Consider the following 23,954-nt stretch of genomic DNA (forward strand, 5'->3'; position numbering starts at 1 on the left):
TGACAAATATCTCCACAAATCTTGGCACGGATTATCGCCCAAGGCAATACTACAATATTCGATCAAACTGTTCAAATCGAACCACTAAACCATATATCTGGCAAAAAACCTACCGATCAAAATCGAGTTCTTGTATATTTTTTTATTTGTGAAGGGTATTCTAGTTTTGATGCAACCGAAGTTAACGTTTTTGCTTGTTTTCTTTTAAGCGAGTGGCAAAAAAAATGCTTTACTCTGTTAAATTCTCCTTGCATAATCCTCCGTTGAACATTTACTCCATTTTGTTATTTTTCCATATTTTAAGAGATTATCGTTGTGATCGTTTGAAATATTTTCAGTACTAATTTATTATTTCTCACTTTTTGATAAAAAGTTTTAATTCGCTTTACTTGAAAGATTAGACCAGTTTCTATATAGTACTTTTTTCTTAATTTGTAAACTTTTGATTTGAAACTCAGTACTTTTTTAAAGATAATAATAGTTATATCAAAGCACATGCAACATTTTCATTATTCTGCAATGCTTATCAGGAAATTAAATGAGTAGTCTCGTGGAACAATTAATCATGTGACTTTTATTCACACTTTTTTACTCCTTACACAAACATCTGGGTATCCTATGCACATCAGTCATTTCCCATATACGACAGCAGATAAACAAGCGAGTGCCATCCCTCGTTTAATCCTTTGGGAGATGCGCGCATGCGTATATGTGTACGTAAGCATGTGAGTCTGAAGTCAAGTTAATGTTGCCTAATCGCAGCATCAGCGCACAAATTAAGATCATCATTGATGCATTGTTCGCCGCCACATACACTAAAATAACAACAACCGCACTAACAATGGACACGGCAGCGATTCAACACTGAATTAGAGGTTGGTACGTGCTGGGCGCGTGTGCCGCAATCGATGCCACTGCCAATCAAGCCAAGGTGCTGTGATAAATGATGACAATCGGCGGCGTGACGATTGATGGCACATTGATTAGAAATTGAGTGTCCAAAGCAAGCGCAGAGAACACACACACACTCATGTACGCCTCACAGCCTGACGAAAGAGTTACTCGGCACCGTTGATTAGCGCAGTGCATTTTGCTTTTGTGTTCGTGTATTGTTGTTTGTGTGCAGTTGGGCAATTGTCGCGCAATTTAGTTGTCATTTCAGCACGCAGTCCGCGGCGGTGGGAAGTTCCAAGCCCGCAGCTATTGTCTGGCAGCCAGCATCACGGCATTCGCGTGCCCACTGCAACTTCGTCTTCCACTGCAGCAACAGCAAGCCATGGCGCGAGTTGCTCAACTTCGAATTCCCAAAAAATCAATTTCGAATTTAATGCCAGTGGCAGCGGCAGTGTTTTGCAGTGCCCAAAATGTTGCAGTTGTCAATTGTCTTAATGGTTTTTATCAAGCGACAGCAAATGATTGATTCTATGCGCGCAACGCTTCAATTGCTGGGCGCCTACATAAAGTTGTGTGTGTGTATGTAAGCAAATGTGACAGCATCCGCATGCGCAAAAGGGTTAACTACATACATCTATGTGAATTTGTATGTGAAGGCGTAACGCGAAGCGGATATGCAATCGCTCAATTTAGTCAGCGCAAATTGTGGCCAACGATCAGCGATGACGCGCTAATTGAATTTTAATGCAAGTAATGACTTATTTTTATGCAGAAATTCTTAGCGAAATGACATTGTGTAAAATTGAATAAAGCGATTGATTTTCCGCTTTGTTAGCTAACGGATATATTCCGGTGAATTCTTTCTATGCTGTCAATAGAAAGATGAGCGGAACTAGAGTGTGCGATGTGTTCATTGGCGTTCTCACTTTTCGTGTGGAAATGGAATTCCCAACCGCATTTATGCAAAGCAGTTGGCCGCCGTGACAAGCGTTGAGTAAGTTTTTGTTAGCAATTCCAATAGGCAGTTCCGCGTTTCGAATTGTAGGTGATCTAGGGATCTAGTTTATTTTATGGTATTTTTCTGTTCAATTAAATCACTTGGTCGATAAATATATATATCAATATACAAGTAGTGCATATAAAATATTAATTTATCCGATTGATTGAGTTCCCCTCATAACTGCTTACAAAATATTAACTAATTTAATTTACCCGGTTAATTGCATAAAAATTCATTTTAATTTAATTAAAGTAATAAAATTACGTTAAACATTTTTACTATTTTGTTCAATTCCAGCCTCTTTGTTTGAGAAATTATTTTATTAAGAATATTTTTGGACGAATGACATTGCTAAATCGACTGAGGTCGTCATGTTGATCTTATATACCATATATAAATCTTATAAGCTTTCTGACATTTCCTTTTAGGTGTTAAACACTTCGTGGCAAACTAAATATACCCTGTTCAAAGTTATGCTATTTTTTAAGGCTGTAGACTGGCCTAATCTATTAAGCGAGTTTCCCACACCATAGTTGAATGAACTGGGCAATAAATTAGGGTAATACCTTGTAGTAACACCTATGAATATGATTTCCATTTTGACAGTTTCAGTGTTAAAATGATATTTGGCATATAATTTGTATTCACGAAGCTATCAACGCTAGCGTATGTTTTTAAGAATTGTATTTTAATCTGCTAGAAAATTTTATTACTCGATATATCTCACTGAGGTAAAGGCGCTAACCCCAGCATACGTATAAATAACCAATAAGAACATAGTATGTCAGTTCCCACACTGTCGGGTTGGCTTGACCGAAACATATCCAGTTTTTCGATATAATTCGCAGATATTTCGATCCGAAAATAACCACTGTATAATCACTGGGTTAACAGTAAATTTTTAATATGCGTAATTTTTAGTTTCTCAGAAACCTCATATATATAATTCCTGGAGTAAGGTTGGAACCGGGATAGAATCTTGTCTGCAGCCTAACTTACGATTCTAAAGTGGCTTTATGTAGTGTGTTAGAACTTTTGTCAGACACTGGATTACTTTAAAAAATTTAAACATACTATACTGGCATTTGAAAGCTTAGACTAGGTTAAGTTAGGCTAAGGCTATGGTCATACTTTAACTGCTAAGGATAATCCTTAATGAAGCCATGAAACTCTTGTTGTTGTATCTCACATATCAACAAACTGCTTTGAACCCGTTAAATACACGTTAAAACAAACTTTCCAGAACAAAAAAAAAACAAAAAAGACTCGTGCCCATTCTACCAATAGCGAGACCTTTTCATGCAAGCTCATAAGCTGTATGATTATCTGCGATTTTGCTTCAGCTTGGTGTGCTATTACACCTTTAACTATATCCTAAGTTTGATTTGATCGTAGGTTTGATTCAAAAATCGAAGAATCTCACTTGGACAGATATTTGTTCTATTCGGCCAATTCAACCCCAACCTCTTCGATATGTTCTCCAAAGATGTGTCTACCGAGATATTTTAATTTAAGTCTGACAAAAGCTGAACAATATAAGAGAAAGTGACACCTTGCTTTTTTCCATATTGCTTTGACAAAGAGCATACGTCAAAATATTTAGTTGCACCGCGTGTATACATATTGGACAGTGTCCAGTCAGAATAATTCCGGCTAGATTGCTAAGAGCCAGTAGTTCAGAAGCTTTCTTACGTTCACTCTGGGCCAGAAGGATCTCGCAGTTGCACAAGTTCTGGTTGTGGATCAGCATTTGCTGAGCTCACTGGAAGTCCAAAGCTCCAACGCCAGAACACAAGAAGACATCGGAAAACCGTTTTTGAGCGCACGCAGAAGAACTAGATCTTGCTTGCTAAAATTTTTCTGCTTAAGCAGAAAGCTAAATTTCATTAAGGCAATCAGCCAAACGTCAATATGAGACTCAGCGGCTATTATAGGCATGTCTGGCATGCGTTAATGTTTGAACTCGAAGAACGTGAAAATAATGCTAGAATATTAAATAAATCTAAGATTAAATTAAGATGGTAAAATCGGTTCCTTCCGAGCTACGTTCATGACTTGCAAACTGTAGTGTGCAGTGGCCTTGAATAATGCTGCTTTCTTCGAATGCGGAAACACCGACCAACCACATATATTGGTAAACCACATGACATGGCTAACGAATTTTCTTCAAATAAATTAAAAATTTGTGAATCAAATTAACTTTGGAAAACGCACATTAACAACATGACCACTAAAGGAGAGCCAACGAGCAAGCGACCGAGCAGCAAGGGTCTTAACCAGATGTCCTTCTGGCACGAAGTCCTTGCAAGAAGGGGTGTGCAGTGCGTGCGCAGTGCAGCGGAACACGAACGAAGAAACGCTGAATGTCATTACAGAGCACGAAACGAAGTAATAAGTGGACACAAACATACACACACATAAAATGTGTTAAAATACGTTAAGAATTTTCACGTGCAACACCGGAAAGTTAGTAAAGTCCGTTATAGAATATTTGGCGGCGGGGCGGCGGGCAGTAAGCCACCGTTGTCGGGCAGGTGCGCATGTGAGCGTTGGGAAATTCTCGCGCGAAAACGGTTACAAAAGTAGAACCTTACCGTCAAGGTGATATACCCTACCGTTATTATGTATGTATATATATATGTCAGTTGCGGCATAAATTATTAATTTACATACAAATGAAGCACCGAAATGCACAATATAAATGTGGGCAATTTTATTAAAATTAATCCTGAGCTGTTGGGCGTTGCGTGTCAAACGGTCGCTTACAACCGCCTTAAGCATCTATCACGCCGTCAGGATAAGCGCGCGAACTAACGCACAAGCGTCGGCAAGCGAGCGATCAGTGGCCAAATCAACAGATCACAATCGCAATCACACGCGTTACATGACACAAACACACACATGCACACACGCAGGCAGTGCCTTTGATTGTGGCGCGTTCAATTTGGCTGCATAAATCCCACATATTTGTAATTAACCGCGTCACGCATGCGCCGCCGCAACACAGTCACCACCACCGCGATGACTGCGATTGCCGCGCTGATTGGGGAATGTGCCGCAACTGTCAAACGGCCACACGACAAGTCAGCGCCACTATGTGTGTACATTTAATAACCATGTGAAACAACAACAACAACGTCAAAAATGCAACTTGCTGTAGTTAAGTCGAGTTGTTGTACAAAAACTAATAAAATACTGAAAATATAAAATGCGCAAACATATCCTGCGTCTGTTTAATGTTTCTTTGTGCATATGTATGTTATGTGGCGTGTGTGAATAGGCTCGTGTAATCGCCGAAGTTAAGCTGTCGGATAATGCCGCTTCCAAGTGATGATGGCCAACAGCTACTGAACTGCCTAGTAATATTTTTGCTGCTGGCGCACAGTGGGCTCACGAAGGCATGTATAGACAAAAACGTGCCTACGAGTATAAGGAAATTTAAGATTTTGAATTTTTGTGTGTGATATATTGTTGACTTAGCCAGGACCCGAACATACGACTAATAAACCATTTAATATCGATAATTGTTACAGAATTTCGGTTTTTTGCACCTTTCGCCAATGTTAGCCAGAAAGTTCTTGTTCCCTATTTATACCCTAAAGAGGGTATATTCAGTTTGTCACAATTTTTGTAAAACCCAAAAGAAAACGGTGGAGAGACCCTGTAAAGTGTATACATATATAAATGATCAGCCGTCTATTTGTTTGTCCGTTTATATATATGCGAACTAGTCCCTCAGTTTTTGAGATATCGATCTGAAAACTTTCATTCGCCCTGTTCCCCACAAGAAGCAGCTCAGTTGTCATAACGGCCGGTATCGGACCACTGTAGCATATAGCTGCCATATAACCTGGCCAATCAAAAAGTTCTAGTAAGGAATCTTTTGAATTTGTGAAGGGTATTATAAAAATCGATATTAAAAATAACATACTAAAATTTTAAAACGATATCTCAAATAGTTTTTGAGACAAATTCTTCTAAAGCGTATCCGCTCAGTTCAATCAGTTCAATCAGCTCCATCAGTTTATCTTACAAAACGTTTTTCTCAATACAGATAGATGTCCTAACTGGACACTGTCCCTTTGGCACTCACACGGTGAGGCTAAAGGTTTTGGAAGACGCAACTTGCAGGGAGGAAGATGAAGTGGAAACATCTAGACACTGGTTTACGCCAGACTAAGGTTGAAACATCTCAGCTGTCATACTTTTTAAGAACCCGGCGAAGACTGTCCTAGTGGGATTATTCGTGGCCTAACCTAACCTAACCTAACTTTGTACGAATATATAGTTGGTCATAACTGGCCGACCTGTTTTTTGATCAAAAATCGAACTTTGGCTGGCCAAAAGCGACCAAAATTTTGGGTTGAATTCAACTTTTTTTAATTACACCCCCTTTTTGTCAATTTTTTATTTCTTTTCGACTGTAGGTCATTGTACATAAATATCTTCAAGTATGAATGTCTTTAACAAGGATGACCGTTTTTATATATAATATACCAAAATACTTATCATTGTTGAATCTCAAACGCAAATATAAATTATGAATGCGACGAATACCGGGATCACGATTAAATTGAGCGTATGCCATATTTTGAGCGCATTTGCCTTGATGAGGCCGCTGATGAGGCGACATTGTCGACGCCTGGCCGCCAATTATAGTCACGCGCGGTAACAAACTTATGTATGTAGATGTGCACTGTCATCACTCCTGTGCACGGCTGATCGCCACACAATCCAGTCTGACTGGCCTGTGTGCCTGACAGCCCGGCAGCCAAACTGATTGCGCTGATGCTGCAATGTGGCATCCATGGTGGTTGTTTAACTTGATATTGATATTGTTGTTGTTTTTGTTGCTGCAATGTCTTAATGGAATTATCAAGTATTTTAATAACAAACGAAAACATATGCGGTGGTCGCTTCATAATGCGCGCCAGCAATGAATGTGGCATTGTGCGCATGCGCAGGGCGCGCAGTGCAGGGTGTAAAGGGTATGAGAGGGAGATTGTAAATTTAAATTGAAATCCCCGCAAACAATCAACGCCCTGTCTCATAATTATTTTCACATTGTTATTAATATTTCATTTATGGTATTGTTGTTGGCTTTAAAATTGTATGATGTTGTTGCTACTGAAGCATGTACATCTGTATATATGATGCTTATCGCAGTAGCAACAACACTAGCACTGCCAGGCATTTGGCAAACCCTTACACTGGCGCCCTCGCAAGAGGGTTGTCAACTCTACCTTGTAATGCGGCAATCAAACGTCTGGATCAAGAATAAAGCTGGCAGCTCCTGCCACAGGACATGCGCAATTGTATGATTGCACAAAGTGTGAATAATGTTGCAAGTAATTGCAGCATGTAGTATATTCACATGTACACATTTGTGTTTATGTCCATATGTTTACCGTTGTAGGCAACAACAGCAACACGCGTGCCATGTGGCAAGTCACGCGTATTGCCCCCTCGCGCGTTATCAATTGCATGTTTGCGCTCACTAATCACCAATCATATTTGCTAAGCACAAACATTGCCCTTGAACAACAGCAACACCACCACCAACAACAACAAACAAAAGTAAGCATTATTTTTCAATTGGCCTGCGTTGTGGTTGCACAGCTGCTCATTTTTCCGTTCCAGCGGATCAACTTCTGCAGCATCGCGATAAGCTTGACAGCAGCATCGAAGTCAAATAAATGGCAGATAAATGTACAAATGAGATAAAACGAATCGAACTTAGCTGCCAGAAATGACACCCTAACTATTCATAACATCACATCAGTTACAGCGCTTCTGAAGCAGTGTATAGTGGTGTGTCTCCACTCATTAGATTAGTTTATCAATAGAAGTGTTCTCTACTCACCATTATCACGTTCGCTTTTATCATCGCCTTGCAGCGATGCACTCGTCGCGCCTAACGGACCCGCATCCGTGCCATTGGCGAAGCCATCGTTTAGGTGTATGGGTGTGCGCGGCCGTCCATCGATGGTGATTTCTTCGCCGGCATTAATATCACGATTTGTTTCATACCAAAGCTGTGAAAAATTGTCATGTTATTTAAACGGTATTTAAATATGTATTTGTTGTTGTTTTATTTTTTGTTAGTAAATGCATTTCACTCACATATCCTGCCACCAGGAAGTTCTTCAGATTAGCCTCTCCGTCATTGTCGACAGCGCGTATTTTGCGCAGCCACGTCGAAACATCATGTGACGGTTCCAACCAGCCGCGGAAATGTGGACCTGCAATGACCTATTGCGAAATGACGCGATTAATTTGAGCTGTGATTGGGTTTATAAACATAAGTAAGTTTTAATGTATCTAAGTATGGAAATTTGGCGGCTATACAACAGCATAATAGATAATCTATACCTATAATATATATACCGGACCACTATAGCATATACTTAGCTGTCAACCGAAGTAAATGTTTTTTCTTTTGTTTTATTAAACTTTATCTTCTTTTTACTTTATTTTATTTTTTACAAAAAAAATTTAACGCACCGTATTTCACATATATTGCGTTTTGCAGTGGTGAGATAAAATATCTAGAGCAATTGCGAGCGCCATCTGCCGTGCCGTAGCTAGCAAAGAAAGTGTTATACAAAACTAAGTATGTATGTGTGTGCATGAAACAGCAAATGTGGTAAGTAAAGTAGAACAGAGGTGAGTAATTGATTACCTTATTTAAAGTCTTAATCAAAAGGAATAAGATGGATGCATATCAACGTTCATATAAAAAAGGTTACGACAACATTGCAAACATAGCCTGCAAGGCAGCTATCGGTTAAATCACCGGTTAGTTAGGAATAGAGATTTCTGTTAAATTTTCTATGAGTTTCTTAGGGCCCAATTGAGAATTCTAACCGAAACTCTTGTGTAGACCATATACTATTACGAAAACTCTATGTGGAATTTCCTGAGGAACCGAGGGTACTGGTTCTCGAATTTCACGGTCCAATAGTCCAATTATCAAATTTCTTTTATTGTGTTGTACATGCCACTGAAGTACGAAAACATTTTCAGCTGTATTAATTTCTTACTTTCTCTGTAGCAGCCGCTAGGTTAGACGTGTTTTATGAGCTTGGCGATTTCCGTTTGTTAAAAGCTCACACTTTGTTGCTAGTTCATAAAGTCTTGTCCAAAAACAATAGTGTAATATCTCCATATTCGCCTGATATTGCTGCGTGCGACTTTTTCCTATTTCCAAAAATAAAGGGAACCTTAAAGGGCTGCCGTTTTACAAGCTAGTTGAAAATCACTAAAAGAGCTTTAGGCCATCCCAAAAATAGAGTTTGAGAAGTGTTTTGACGATTGGAAGAAGCGCTGGCATAAGTGCATGATATTGAATGGGACAACCTTAATATAGATGAATGAATAAATACTTTTTTCAAAAAACTAAATTTCCCGTTATTTTTTAAACACACCTCGTAGGCAATAATGGTTTAAACAAAGAACGCAAACATAAACAAGTAAGGAAGGGCTAAGTTCGGATGTAATCGAACATTTTATACTCTCGCAAATTCAAATAGTATACTCGTTTGAGATTTCTTTGTGGATTGACTGATATTTTCGGTAGAAGGTCAACTATAGGCACTGGGGTTCACATATTTAGTACTTAGGGGCTTGAACAGTTTTGGTTCGATTTAGACAATTTTTGGTCACAAGGTGGCATACTTTAAACGTATTATTCACGCAAAGTTTTACCCCGATATACTCATTGTAGCTTGATATGCATAGTGGAAAGTGTAACAATCAGATGGAATTTAAAATGGTGTTATATGGAAAATAGGCGTGGTTGTAGTCCGATTTCGCCCATTTTCGCAAAATGATTTATCGCGCTTTTAGTAGTTTTTAACAGTACCGTTATATGGGGAGTGGGCGGAGTTGCCACCCGATTTCACCCATTTTCATATTGTAGGTAGAGGTTCTAAAAACATTTTCTTTCAGTGAAATTTGTTATTACTGCATTAGTGGTTTAGAAGATATGCACATTAAACCTATTAGGGGCGGGACCACGCCCACTTAAAAAAAAATTATAACTGCAAATGTCCCTCCCTATTGTGATGCTGTATATCAAATAAGAGTCTTGTATCTTGTTGTGGAGCTTAGTTATGGCAATTTATTTGTTTTTGAATAATGGCGTTTTGTGGGCGTGGCAGTGGTCCGATTACGCCCATCTGCAATACCAACCGTCTCACGGTATCAAGAAACATGTTTACCAAGTTTCATAAAGATATCTCAATTTTTACTCAAGTTAGAGCTTGCACGGACGGACGGACAGACGGACGGACGGACAGACAGTCACCCGGATTTCAACTCGTCTCTTCATCCTGATCATTTATATATATTGTATATAACCCTATATCTAACTCAATTAGTTCTAGGTGATACAAACAACCGTTAGGTGAACAAAACTATTAAACACTGTAGCAACAGGTTGCGAGAGTATAAAAACTTACATAGCTAATGATAATTTTTTTTCAAATTCGTTCCGCTGCACGTATGAGGACGTTGGTTCTATGACGTCAATGGTTTTCATAAGCTCGTATTTTATGAGCGTTGTGCATCCATATACAAAAACCCAAACTGACTAGAGTTGAAGACTTGATTCATGTTCTTCATATTATATATTGACAATAAAACTTTACTTCAGATAAACATATATACATGTAAATATGTACATATGTAAATATTTGCGTTGATTTTCGTTAGTGTAATTTAATAATTTCGTTATGCTTTAGTTTAAAAAATATATATTTCGAAGTATGCTGCACCAAAAATCGCATTGATGGAACTTTTACTGGTAAAGTTGGCCACCTAAATGATTTCAAACGCGAATGATGCATTTCTCTCCCTTTAATTTCTATAGTGAAATAATTGTCTTTGATCCTGACAAATATTACTATATCAACTTTCAATGTTTTTGTTGCAAACCGACTTAAGCTACAACAATATCCCGCTTCCCGCGACCAAATCGAATGTCGCCCGCTGCGCCAAAACAATTTCAAAATCACCAATTACAGCAAAAAATCACATGCTTACGATGTGGTTGCACTAAGCAAGAATTTTCGCAAACACACTCATATGTACGTGATGTCCGCCCCACACCGCTTGCGTTTCTGCTTCATTGCCCGCCAATTACGGCAGTGTCACATGGCCCTTACATGACAAATTGAGCCAGCTTGCGTAAAAAAGTGAAAATGTTGAAAAAATCTGACCGCCGGCGGACGGCTGTATGTCATTAACTCAAATATCAGACGTATAAAAAACAGTGGTGAGTATTAGAAGTGCATTAAGGCAGAACACAAACGAAGGGCGCTCGCGGAAATAAGCAGTGTAATAACAACAAAGTGCACATTAAACTCGTCTTACTCAAGTGTATTAATGTGCGTCAGATTGTTTAAACCCGCGCCCACCTCCCCTCGGCTGGCTGCCGAAGCGACGTCAAGTCGTATTTGCTTAGAATTGAGTTGTTAGCTCAATTTGCAGAGCGTGTACGCGTACTCATGCACACGCGGTTACGGTTAAGCGCTGCCTGCCTGCGCGCCGCCTGTACATGGTGCGCTGAGCTAGCCGCTTTTATCCACATGTCCGTCCGCGCGCTGTAGCGCATACGCGTATGTGCCACTTTGTGGAAACGTCGTTTTTCCGAATGACTTGCGAGATAAGAGTTTCGGTGCGTTTCGAACAAAAAACAACAATCAACTGCATGCGTTGTGTGTGTGTGTGCGTTGCTGCTGCTGAGTGTGCACTTAACAGTTGTTGGCCGCACAGCAACATCGGCGCGCATTTTGCACTCCAATTGTTTGTTGCACGCTGGCAGCGTCGAGACGATTTGTTGTAAAACATATTGTTTGTTGTCAAAAGTTGTGTTTTTCGCGTTTTCATATTTTTTCTTTTTGGTATTTTGTGATTTCCATATTTTGCTCATTCTGTATGCACACAAACGCAGCGGTCGCTGGCTGGCGGCTTGGGGGTGCGTGGCCCGACAAATGTTTCTTTACAAATTAAATTGTTTGGTAAATTCACTAAATACTCGCGTAATCTCAAGAGACTTCAGCTCGGCGGGGCGAATGCCGAAAGTCAGCGGGACCTTATGAAGGAGTCATCACAGTCACATTTACGGCGGCTCACCTCATCATTTCATGCCTATTCTAACGGTACCATACGCACACGCACTCACATACACAGGAATGCTCTTCAAGTTAAGCCTTCGCTTAGCCTCCTATTATCGCTTCGATTATAACTGTAAATTGATAAATTGTGCGTGACCGCAAAATAACGTGTGCGCATCCCAATTCCCTCCACGCTCTTCTCGCTACTTGGCGCGCAACGCAGACAACCCGTCGCGCAGTTATCTTTGGTTTCCCAATTCCAGTAGCCGAGAAGTCCCGCTGCGCCTTGACACCCTAGTTAGTAAGATGACCTTTGTTGGTTTTGTTGCCGCTTCTTGTTCTTCTTTCTTATCCTTTCTTCACGTACACGTTTGAGTCTTCCTTCTTCTGTGTGTGCCTTCTTCCCGTGTGTCTTGTCTTTTGTACCGCGCGTAAACATGTGTTGCTGTCTTCTCATAATTAATGTTAGTGCTACTTATCCGCTCGCTTGTTGGTTTAATTGATTGCTGTAAAATCCTTTTGGATGAGCGCAAATGTCGCTTAACAGAAAGAATTTAATTGGCTGCCTATTTTTTGGTCGAAAATCAATTGACTTTTCAGGTTACATTATGAAGTCGTATGACAGTTAAGCAGTTCGGTAATTTTTGAGGTCATGGAAAAAAATTTAAACAATTTAATTTGTAACATCGTAAATTAAGTGTCAGCAGCTGTGATTTTTTATGTATTAACTTGTCAAAGCAATTAGTCGACCTTGACATCTTTTTGCTATAACTTTTGAACTTTGTTGCTGTGACATCTTGAATCATTACGCAGCAACAGGAAATCTCAGACTTAATCCTATAAGCTAAGACATCTGACGTGGATCCTCGGTGAGCGTTGGTCGACAATCAGCCTTTGTAAGGCTGTGAAATCCTTTTGACTCATAGTGGAACGCAAGAGGTCCGTCGTACTATTCGGTCTCAGCAATGTTCATCTTGCCGCGGCTGTAGGGATTTTAGCCACGCACTGTTCGATAAGCATAGGTATGAATAAAGAAGACCGTCGCATATCAACAAAACGCCTGATGATGGCTGCCACTTCTGCTTGAAAGACACTACAATGGTCTGGCAGTCTGAAAGAAAAGATTGAAAGCTCCCAACAGAAAATTTCACCTCTAACCTTTCTCTTGAGCTTCTATCCATTCGCTAAAAGCTCGAACCATACTTTCGATAAACCGAGCAAATCGGTTGAAGTTGACAATGGTCACCTCAACAGATTTGTAATAGATCAACAACAGCAGATTTGTAATGGATCAACAACAGAACTCTGGCTAGTTTTCTTTCTAGCAATACATCACATCGTTTTTAAGCTTACTTACTACAAAAAAGTTGCATGAACTACTTCTAACTGGTCGGGTTATACTCTTAGTTGTGAAAATATTTGCTACATATTAGCTCCATCGATAGATTTGCTTACGATCTACAAGCAATAATTTACAGTTTCTGCACGAAATTGAGCGCAAGTTAGTAGAGTTGTTGTTTCTCGCCGAAAAGTAAAATGTGAACTTCAATTGTATGATATAAATGACCAAGCAGTTGCAAATATATTTTTTTGTAAATTCTGATTCACTTTCAGATTGCCATCAAGGCTACCAGGATATTCACACTACCATCACGACAAAAACACAAAAACTTTTTCTTGGGTAGTGACTCAAATTGCCAACATATGCAATTAGGTTTCTAGGGATTAGCGGGACAATTGGCAAACAACAACACACAGTCGAGGAGACAGTCACAGTCGCAGATGACAACTGACGACTGACAACTCAATATCGGAAGATCAGTTTAATCCGTTGCGAATGTATGGGTCGCATGGTGTGTCAAATTATAAACGGCAAAGGTATAAATACAATTACTGTTTGCCTGGCGCATTTGCAGCTCGATCCTGCTCTACTTTTAACAAACTCTATCTGCACACATAAAGCCATACATAGTACATATGTATTTCACAGTTTGAAAATTGGCTTCACAATGCGCAAGCCAAAAAAGGTAAGATAATAACAACAATGCGAGGTAGAACCCCTACAAATGTATGTCAACAATAAGAAAAATATTTACACGCACGAGATAATCTACTATTTGTATGATGATGTTCACACCAGCGGTTTCATGCGCACGAATTTGATGCCGACGCCCAGGCGCTGCTGCCGAATTGAACGCTCGATCTCGTCACTGATCGGTTTGCAATGGAAAAAGTGTGTCACTGTTTGTTCAGTATGATGTTTCAGTGAAGTGTTGTTTTTCACGTTTTTTTCTAAATTTAACAGGGAAATTGTCTCTGCCGTGTCTGTGGCAGAGATAAAGTGTCTATGCTGCCAATATTTGTTCAGCTAAAAGTTTTAGTTCGGAACTATGAGTATATGACTGTCGACTATTTGACAATTTAAGAAGGAATATACAAGTACTTTCTTGCAAATGTTTTTACTGAGTTTAAATATGAACTATAAACCATGTTTTTGCAAATGTATAATAAGTAGATTCTTGGAACGCTTGTTGTTAAAACCGGGTTAATAACTCCCTCTCATTAAAATCGGTTGATCTTAACAAGAATTTCACTTGAACAGCTTTTAACCGGTCCGTTCTGGTACCTAGAACTCCTTCAAAATTGATTACAAAGTCCCTCATAAAACGACGAACCGCTTTGAATTGATCACAAATTTGTTGTGGTGGCTAATGTCAGTTTCGGCTATGTCTCCTGGTTCACCGAAGTTATGAAGTTAGTCTTGCAAAAGCTGGACAATAGAGGAGAAAGTCACGTTTCCACTTTACCCTTCTCCAAACAAATTTGACAGTTTGCATCCGACTGGATTTTCAGCTTTACAGCATGTATTCCTATTGGACAGTATCCAGGCATTATTTACCTTTAATAAAATTATTTTGAGTGAGTTTGGAACTTTTCGTTTAATTTATAAATTCATTCTTTTCCAAGAGTATAGGCGCTTACTATTAAAAACTAGGTTTTGATCGAGTTTTTTGGCCACAGGTCATAAGAACTTTATTGAGTTAGTAGAAAAAGAATGTTTCCCTTTCAATGTCCAATCTGCAGTAATGTCGAAACGTTCTAGTGAGTGAGCTTCTGCAAGATGATGGTATTCGGAGACTATCGCACGTATCTATTTGTAATTTTAACTGAATCTTCATAGTAACTAGTCCCCAGCAAGACCTATGTAGATTAAGGTCCCATTTTTATTTAATTTTTTTTTTCAGAAAGAAAAGACTTATGTAGATTAGGATCGCGTTTTTTATTTTGTTTCAGAAAGCACGAGCTCATTGATTCATTGTTGTTCGTAGAGGTTCTCTTAAAAATTAAGATTCCAAAAATTACCCCTGTACCTCTTTTGTACCAAAATGTCAAAATAAGTTATTAAAATACTTTATTCTAAATCTGTTTTTTTTACTGAACTTAAGACCCGAATCACACCACTGATAGAATATAAGAATCACTAGACGTAAACATGAACTTCCGAAGTATGGTCCAGAGTGAAAATTGTTTTTTAGTTAAAATACCCTCTTCATAAGGTTGCTTATTTGTCCACTATAATATCTGAGGCTGAGAAATCATTTGCGATTCGATCTCCACCTTCTGTAATGACAACACGTTCATCGACTCTAGTACTTAAGATACTTCTAAATTTTCAAAAAAACTGCAGCGGCAGATACTGAGCGCCTGATACGAATTGATTCGGGGATCATCCTGAGCAAAACATATGCTTTCGAAAATATTTTAAGAAATAACAAATAGAGTTAGCAGGCAAGTAAATGTCAAAGAAACGTCGGCTATGTTAAGCGTCTACCCAAGAGTGTGGATCAATTTGTAGAGTATGCTGCAACTCGAGTGGCTTGCTTCTTGATACTGCAAAGTAGAGTTGAAGTTGAATGTAACTACCTGGGAATTGTTTTTATTGTTTACTTAGAAATTTTTATGATTGACAATTGTCAGCTCGAAACACAGAGTTGAGTTCTCATCTGGGCAAGGCGCGATAATTTGATTGGATTGTCAAACGGTAGCGCCCCACATGCATACGTATACAGCAAGGAAGGATGCAGCGAACGGACGAAAATCGAAAGTGCAGATGAAGGGGATGACAAACAGACAGCCTGACAGCAGAACCGGAGCTAAGATAGCTGAAGTGAGGTAGTGATGGTGATTTGTGTGCGTGTAGCTGTGTGAGGAGAGCAGGATGCGTGCGCTGTTGTCTGCACATAATACTGTATGCCGGACCCTAATTGGTATTATCTGCTTGTTGGCGAATTTAAGCCTCATTTGAGGGACACTTTGTGGATTTGCGCGTATTTTTGCACACACTGTTGTTGTCGCTTTAATTTCCACACACGCATTTGGTTGCCGGAAATTAGCTCCGGTTTGTGGCACATCCCTAAACATATCCGCCGCTTGTGTGTGCGAGCTTCTTTATACTATCCGATACGCTGCTGTCTCAACGCAAACTCGGCGTTCTGTTATGCTATCAGTCCATAGGCCTCTTGTCACAGCGGTGAGGCGGTGTGACAATTCGCAGCCGCTTTTCTGATTGACAACTGATGCGTGCAACAACAGAACTAAAAACAACAATAACAACTCGGAGCTGTGTTCAGTCTGCTTTAATCGAATATTTTCTTGATCACTTAATTTTCATTGATTTTGTCGCATTTTTGCACCCAAAAAGGATGCGAGCTAAATAATTATTTGAAAATGTGCAAATTGGGACTGTGGTAATTTTGGGTAACGCTTGATGGGATTAAATTTCAGTGCCACACACACACACACATGTATTTATGCAATTTGCGACCGCTGCTGGTAATGCGATCCGCATTTGCAATTTTCGCACAGATGCGAAAGGATTAAGCAACGGAAAAATTGTCAACCAACCAAACAACAAAGCAAGGCGCGCCCAGTGACGAGTTTTCACCCAAAATAATGCGCAAATTTCCAACGAAATCGCTGCGTTTTCCCACTAAATTAAATTAATCAGCATCAGCTGCGAATTGGTTTCACACACTCATGCATGCGCACTTACCTCCCAAGCCAGGCTGGGCGCCGTCGGCTCACTGCACAACTTCACCGCAAATGGGCCATAACGCGTTCCACGGCTGAGCCGCACCTTCGCATATACGCCGCTCTCACGTATATCCAAACCACTTATGGAATCGTCGCGTCCACGCAAACGCGCCAGCTGCGTGAAGAAGTCTTCCGCGTGCGCTTTACTGCCAAAGAATGGATTGTACATTGGATGCGCTGAACTGGACGCAGAGGCGGGCGATGTTGCGGACGTTGCGGCTGCCGCTGCTGCAATGGCTTGTGTCGGCAAGTGTTGTTGGTTTTGTTGTGGTGGCTGCAAGTTAATGCTTTGTTTGTTGTTATTGTGATTATGTTGTTGCTGTTGCTGATGATTGTGATATGCCCCCCCAATGGGCGCCGCATAAAGTGGCGATGTTTTCAAATCGTATGTCGCACTATTATGGCCGTTTTGTAGAATTGTGTTGGCATTGACGTTGGCGCTGGCGTTGACATTAGCGGCGATTAGGTCACCGCTCTCGCGCTTGTGCTCGCCGCGTTCGTAATTCAACGACGGTTGTGCGGCGCTCGCTGTCAGTGGCGTCGTTGGCAGGTGTGTTTGTTGGTGGAGATGATGTTGCAGGGGGAGTTGATGATTGAAGTGATTGCTGTGGTGATTGGAGAATGGCACAAAATTGAGGTGTCGCACTGCCGCCGCTTCGTACTCGTCGCCACTATTGCCTACAAAAGAAGGTAGAGAAAAAACACTGAAGTTAAATATCGCTACAAATGTATTTCATGACAGAAGTTATTTATAGAACTGTAACAGTTATGATATGCATATAATTGCAAACACTTTTATTTATTGAAAACGTTATTTTTAATGAGTTTTAAAAGTGTTTTTAATCCATCGATGTGTCCATTTATAACGTTGGCATAGCATCAATGCTTAAAATTCCATTTTTAAAATAATCGACAGTATTCGGTCTTTTCAAAAGTCGCGAAATTGGGTCAAATGCTATACTCAAAAGTACTCAGAACTTCTGTAGGACTACTCAGAAATTAAAAAAACCGTGCAAGTACTTGATACGATACCTTTAAAGGTTAGTGGTAGTCAGGATTTTGATCGATCGATTTTTTTTGCATAAGTTGTGTAATATATTAGAAATCTTTTCTGAAAACTGAAGTAAGTCCTACAAGTACTTTTTGAGTTATTCGATAAATAGCAAAGGATTCTCGAGTGCTGTGGAACGTTGGTGTAAAATTTCTGATGCGTTTTTCTCAAAACAGGTTTCACCGAAGTTGTAATAACCATCACGAATAACAAAGTTTCCATACAAGGACTTTCTTCCGATCGTTCAGATTGTGTGGCAGCCATATATAATACTATAGTGATCCGATCAAATTTTCTTCGGAGAGTACATCGTTGCTTTGGACGATACCACATGCCAAATTTCATGGAGATATCTCGTCAAATGAAAAGTTTTCCATACAAGCACTTTATTCCGATCGTTAATTTTGTATGGCAGCTACATATATACTAGAGTGGCCCGATAGCGGCAATTCCGACAAATGATCAGTTCTTGGGGAGAAAAAGACGTGTGCAAAATTTCAGATCGATAGACGGACGGACATGGCTTAACCGACTCAGCTCATCTGATATGATGTGCTGATCATATAGATCTATATTTTTAGGGTCTGCGACTTTTAGACTTCGGGATGTTATAAACATCGTGGCGAACTTAATAGGTCCTATTTAGGGTATAAAAAAGCTTCTATCAGGCACTAGATCATCTTTTAAATATTATTAAAGAATCACCAAGAATTAGCGATGGTCATCGCAAGGAGCTTCAGTGGGAACTGGACCAACAAAAAACATTCATTACTTTTTAATTTATTGTATTTTTTTTTGTATTAAAACAGTTTACTGGCAAAAAAAATTATTATAAATTTTATTTTTTTCATGTCTCTGACTACACCTAACCGCTTAACATACAAGTATATCAGGTACTTTGAAGTATTGCTATTTGTTCCCACGACGATCGCGTCTAAATAATTGAAACAGGGAGGGACTATTACTCGGCAAAGAGCTGTCAATTGGGCAGCATTCCTTAAAAGATAGTGGTACTCGCACATATTCGACTAAATCTCAAAATAAACTAAAGTAATGAGTTCGAATAAGTTGGAAGGAAAAGGAGAATTGTCAAATCTTAATTTTTTAGATGCTTGTTCATGCCTCAATCAGAATATTTATTTTTCTGAAAGCTTGGTCTTGGCTTTTTGTACTTAAATAAAAGGTTAAGCAGAATAATCGACACAATGTCCTGAACCAATGGCTCACCACTTCGTTCCAGTATCAAGTGCTGGATACTTCTATGAACTTTGAAAAGCCAAAAACAACAATTTAGTTTTATTTTGTATCTCTAAAATAAGCTTATCAACCCAAATGTGAACCTTTCGAAGGGCTCTTCAATTGCATGTCTTCTTTTGAAGCAACGAAAAATTGTGTTTTCACTTCGTGTCACTATCGTTGCTTTCAAACGCCAGATAAGATACAAATATCGTAAATTAATCAAACAAATTTGGTCAACCGAAATACAACGGTATCTAGCAACGTAACTAATTTGTGGTGTCAAACAACTGTAAATAATTATGAAATGTACTGCGTGAATACTCCAATTTACTTTGTACGAAAGACAAGATAGAGATTAGTTAAGGCTAAGTGGCTTCTTGACGGCACAAAACGGCACATATGTATATACATGTATGTATGTGTGTGTTTGTGTTTGCTTAAATAGATACATAACATACAAATGTCTATTTATTCGGCAGCATTGAATCCGATTTGACATACAGTCTATAGATAGGATTGGCATTATCTCTTCTAGTGGATCTCTTTAGTGGCGTACACATACATTTGTGCATATGTACTATATCACTACGGCAATACGGAATATGATAAGCGATGTGTCATCGTTGTCAGCGATTTTTCGATGAATTACAATAACAACAAACAATGCGGCAACAAAGTTGTTAACGAGCCAATGTGGGAAGTTTCGCAATCTCAGCGCTTCTGAAGAGCCAAAAGACAAAACAACACACAACATCTACAATGTACTTGCAAAATAGAATATGATATGAGAAGAAGAAGAAAACGAAGAAAAGGACGCCAATATACAAATAAACAAACCGATTGACAGGCGCGATTCGATATCGGAAGAGTCATTCAAATAATCGTGTATAAATATATAATACTGAAAAAACATACAAACATATTTTCAGATAAGAGAGATATTCAATATGTCATTGTATCTGTCTACATACTCACGTAGTTTATTTAGTAAAACAATAACATAACGCTTTTAATTTTAGAAGCGATTAAATCAAACGTGAGGACTTTGTCCCCAGAACCAATACAAAAAAAAATAAACGTTACCGTCAGCTGCACCGAAGCTATAATACACTTCACCGTTGCATTTTTTATACCATAAAGGGTATAAAAAGATATTTATTGTGATCTTGATCGATCAGTTTATAGGGTAGCTATATGTTAGAGATGTACGATCTAAGCAATTTCTTCGACGATTGTTGCAATGCTTTGGATAACCTACTAAGTCAAATTTCGTGAAGATACCCTGTAAAATAAAAAGATTTTCCATACAATGGCTTGAGTTTAATCGATCAGTTTGTATCACAGCTTTATGCTATAGTTGTCCGATCTGAACAATTTCTTTGGTGATTAGAGTGATGCTCTGGCTAATAATTTATAAAAAATTCGTAAAGACACCTTGTCCAACTAAAAAGTTTTCCAAAAAAGGACTTGAGTTTGATCGGTCAATTTGTATTACAGATATATGCTATAGTTGTCTGATATCGGTGGTTCTGACAAATGAGCAGCTTCTTGGAGAGAAAAGAACATGTGCAAATTCTCAGATTTATATCGCAGAAACTGAGGGACTAGTTCGCGTATATCCAGTCGGACAGTTATTTATATACTTTATTGGTTTCCGACGTTTTCTTATGAGAGTAACAAATATCGTGGCGAAATTAATGTACCCAGTGCGAAGTATAATAAAACCAGAAAGCTCTTACATTAAAAGCTATCGCAATATATAATATTTATGCTAGATGATATATTTCATAAAAAAATTTCTTAGAACTAAAAGTTATCGTCAACGTCACCTAAGGAAGGGTCCAAACGTAAAACGGACTTTTCGGCTAGCTTGGGATATAAGGAGAGGGGGTTAACTTAGTTGGTGTGAGGAGGCATGCACCATCTCTATCACTATCATGTTGAATATCTTGCAAAAGTGGGGGTCGCCAAATGAACGGCAGCTTGAGTCATTATAGTTCCAACTCAAAGTAATTAAAGAAAAGTATATTATCATCTGTCACATCTTGTTATCTGCTTGATCTTAACCACATTGCGCCCATTCAATCATTCCGCCGTGCGTTAGACCACACACATTTCCGGCCGGTATATGTACATCTATAACTGTCCACGGTATGTGTGTGGCCGCTCCCTTTGCGAGCACCTTGTAACGCCATTTAGTTCTCTACGCAAATAAGGCAACCCAAAACTAAATAATCAACAACAAATCTATAAAGACAACAACAATTATGCTATTCAAATTAGCTCTAAGTTGTAATTTTGTTGCCACAGCCGCGGCGTTAGCCTGTTTGTCTCTAAACTATGCCGCTGAGTGTGAAATCCTTCACCAGTTGCGCCGTACAATGAGTGCCGACCGCAACTTTGCATAGCGCTTATCTCAAGGATTCACATCCGCATGTCAAATTACATGAGCGCACGCCAAAAGCAAATATGTGTATGTGTGTGTAAATAGTCCTGCACAAAGGTTGTAATATAATAGGAGCTCTAATCAAATAGTCGGTAATCTGAAGGAAGTGTGACTTCAGACTATGCGTAAGAAAAATTGTTTTAGTTTGGAACTTTAAAGTACGAGTCATTCATGAAACAAGTCACCCAACCTGATCTTTAGTTTTCTATTTTGTCAATATTTCTATTCAACTAAAGCGAATTTCCCAATTCATTTCTTTATTGTTTTTGTTAAGCATTTTGAATTATATTGCGTCTGATATCCTTAAATAGCCATGGCTAATTGTAATTATTCCAATAAAATCAAAACCATATTTAAATTAAAAGAAACTACTTTACAATTTGTTGCTGTTGTAGGGTCATACAATTGTTGTGAAGTAATTCTCATGCCTTAGAATTATATAATTTATTTTATTTAATTGTAGTGACCCTAAAAATATATATTGTTTTTGTTAAAGCACAAATATCTTCGCAAATCGTTTTGAAAAATATTGTTGCGTTTGCAGTTATTGAACGAAAATAAATTCGGGAAGTGTCACAGAATTAATCTCTTATGACTAGGGAGACACAATTTTCCACTGCTTTTTGTTCAAGGAATTGCTAGTATTCAAACACAAAGAAAATTTCGATATAAATCGGCATATATTCCGTAGTACTATATGAACTGTTATTATACTCGGTTCCCACATATTCGTTCGTTTTGAATCGTCGCCTAACGTTACGCTTCTTTCCGAATTTTCTTATATTTCAGAATTTTATAGACCTAATGCGGGATGCTCATCATAATCCGCTCTAATCAGTCGAAAAAAGAAGAAAAAAAGAATAAATATTAACTACGGTTGCGCCGAGGTTATAATACACTTCACAAATACAAAAGATTCCTTACAAGAACTTGATTTTGATCGTTTAGTTTGTGTGGTAGCTTAATGCTATAGTGGCTCGATCTGAACAATTTCTTCGGCGATTGCACTATTGCTTTAGGTTACAATCCATGCCAAATTTCTTAAAGATATCTCGTCAAATGAAAAAGCACACACAAGCACTTTATTCCGATCGTTCAGTTTGTATGGCAGCTATATGCTACAGTGGTCCGATATCGGTCATTCCTGCAAATGAGCAGCTGCTTGGGGAGAAAAAGATGTCTGATGATGATGATGCAATATTCCAGACCGATATCTCAAAAACTGAGACGAACTAACGGACAGACGGACGTGGCTAAATCAACTCAGCTCAGCATAAAAATGTATTTGTCCTGAGCGGAAATTCCATTCTCATTAATTATAAACAAAAGATAAAACTATTAAAGAAAAATTTCTAAATTCAGTTGTGCATATTTGTTCAGAGTAAAATATCTAATAAATATTACCAACACATTACTACATCAATTACTAAGTAATCAATTACTTTTAATGCTGAGAAAATTATCGTATTTTGTTGTAACCGTACCTGATAATGCATAGCGATCGAAAATCATATTAAAGCCGAGCGTTGCAAACCAAAATATTTGGTTGATATATCTTTTATAGTTTAATTAAGTATTGATTATTTTTTATTTAGTTTACTCATCCATGTAAGTACGCAACACATGCCGACGGTAAATGCAACTTGAGTTGAGCATTGACTACTTGTAGGCGAATTATAAATAATTTAAATAAATTATAGTTAATTTAACTTAATTATAATTAATTTAATTATGCATTAAAGGTACTAGTACGATTTGCGATTTGATTTTTAAGCGTTAGTTTCTTAAGTGTTTTGAAAATTATGAATTATTAAATTTAAACTTTTTAATCATTTTTTAAATAAATATTTACTAAATTTGCATAAATTAAAAACTTTAAATCATAGTTGCATATAAAACAATCTATTAACTCTTGTTTCTGTTTTTGCACTTAATTTGTAATTGCCTAAGTATTGATAATTGTAATTTGAATACTTTAATTTCATGTTAACAGTACTTTGACGTTTCTACGGTTATCTTTTTAAAACATCCGCTACTTCCACTTTTTCTAGTCAATTTATAAATTTCACTGTTCTAACACACCACTTTCCGGTAATTCTAAGTATTTTTTTT

The 23,954-nt window shown here is 38.4% G+C and overlaps 1 protein-coding gene across 1 annotated transcript in view; it reads right to left on the reverse strand.

Annotated features, from left to right (window-relative positions):
• ham (hamlet) overlaps positions 1 to 23,521 on the reverse strand; it is a 43,526-nt gene extending 20,005 nt beyond the window's left edge. Inside the window, exons 1-4 of the mRNA XM_036374013.2 lie at positions 23,327 to 23,521; positions 17,066 to 17,784; positions 8,018 to 8,146; positions 7,758 to 7,929 (exon numbers count right to left, since the gene is read on the reverse strand). Coding sequence (XP_036229906.2) covers positions 7,758 to 7,929; positions 8,018 to 8,146; positions 17,066 to 17,784; positions 23,327 to 23,354 — 1,048 coding nt within the window. The 5' untranslated portion in view covers positions 23,355 to 23,521. The remainder of the gene's footprint in view (positions 1 to 7,757; positions 7,930 to 8,017; positions 8,147 to 17,065; positions 17,785 to 23,326) is intronic.
• Positions 23,522 to 23,954: the final 433 nt, after the last annotated feature.

This window comes from Bactrocera oleae, chromosome 3 (assembly GCF_042242935.1).
Source record: "Bactrocera oleae isolate idBacOlea1 chromosome 3, idBacOlea1, whole genome shotgun sequence".
In the NCBI taxonomy this organism is placed as follows: domain Eukaryota; kingdom Metazoa; phylum Arthropoda; class Insecta; order Diptera; family Tephritidae; genus Bactrocera; species Bactrocera oleae.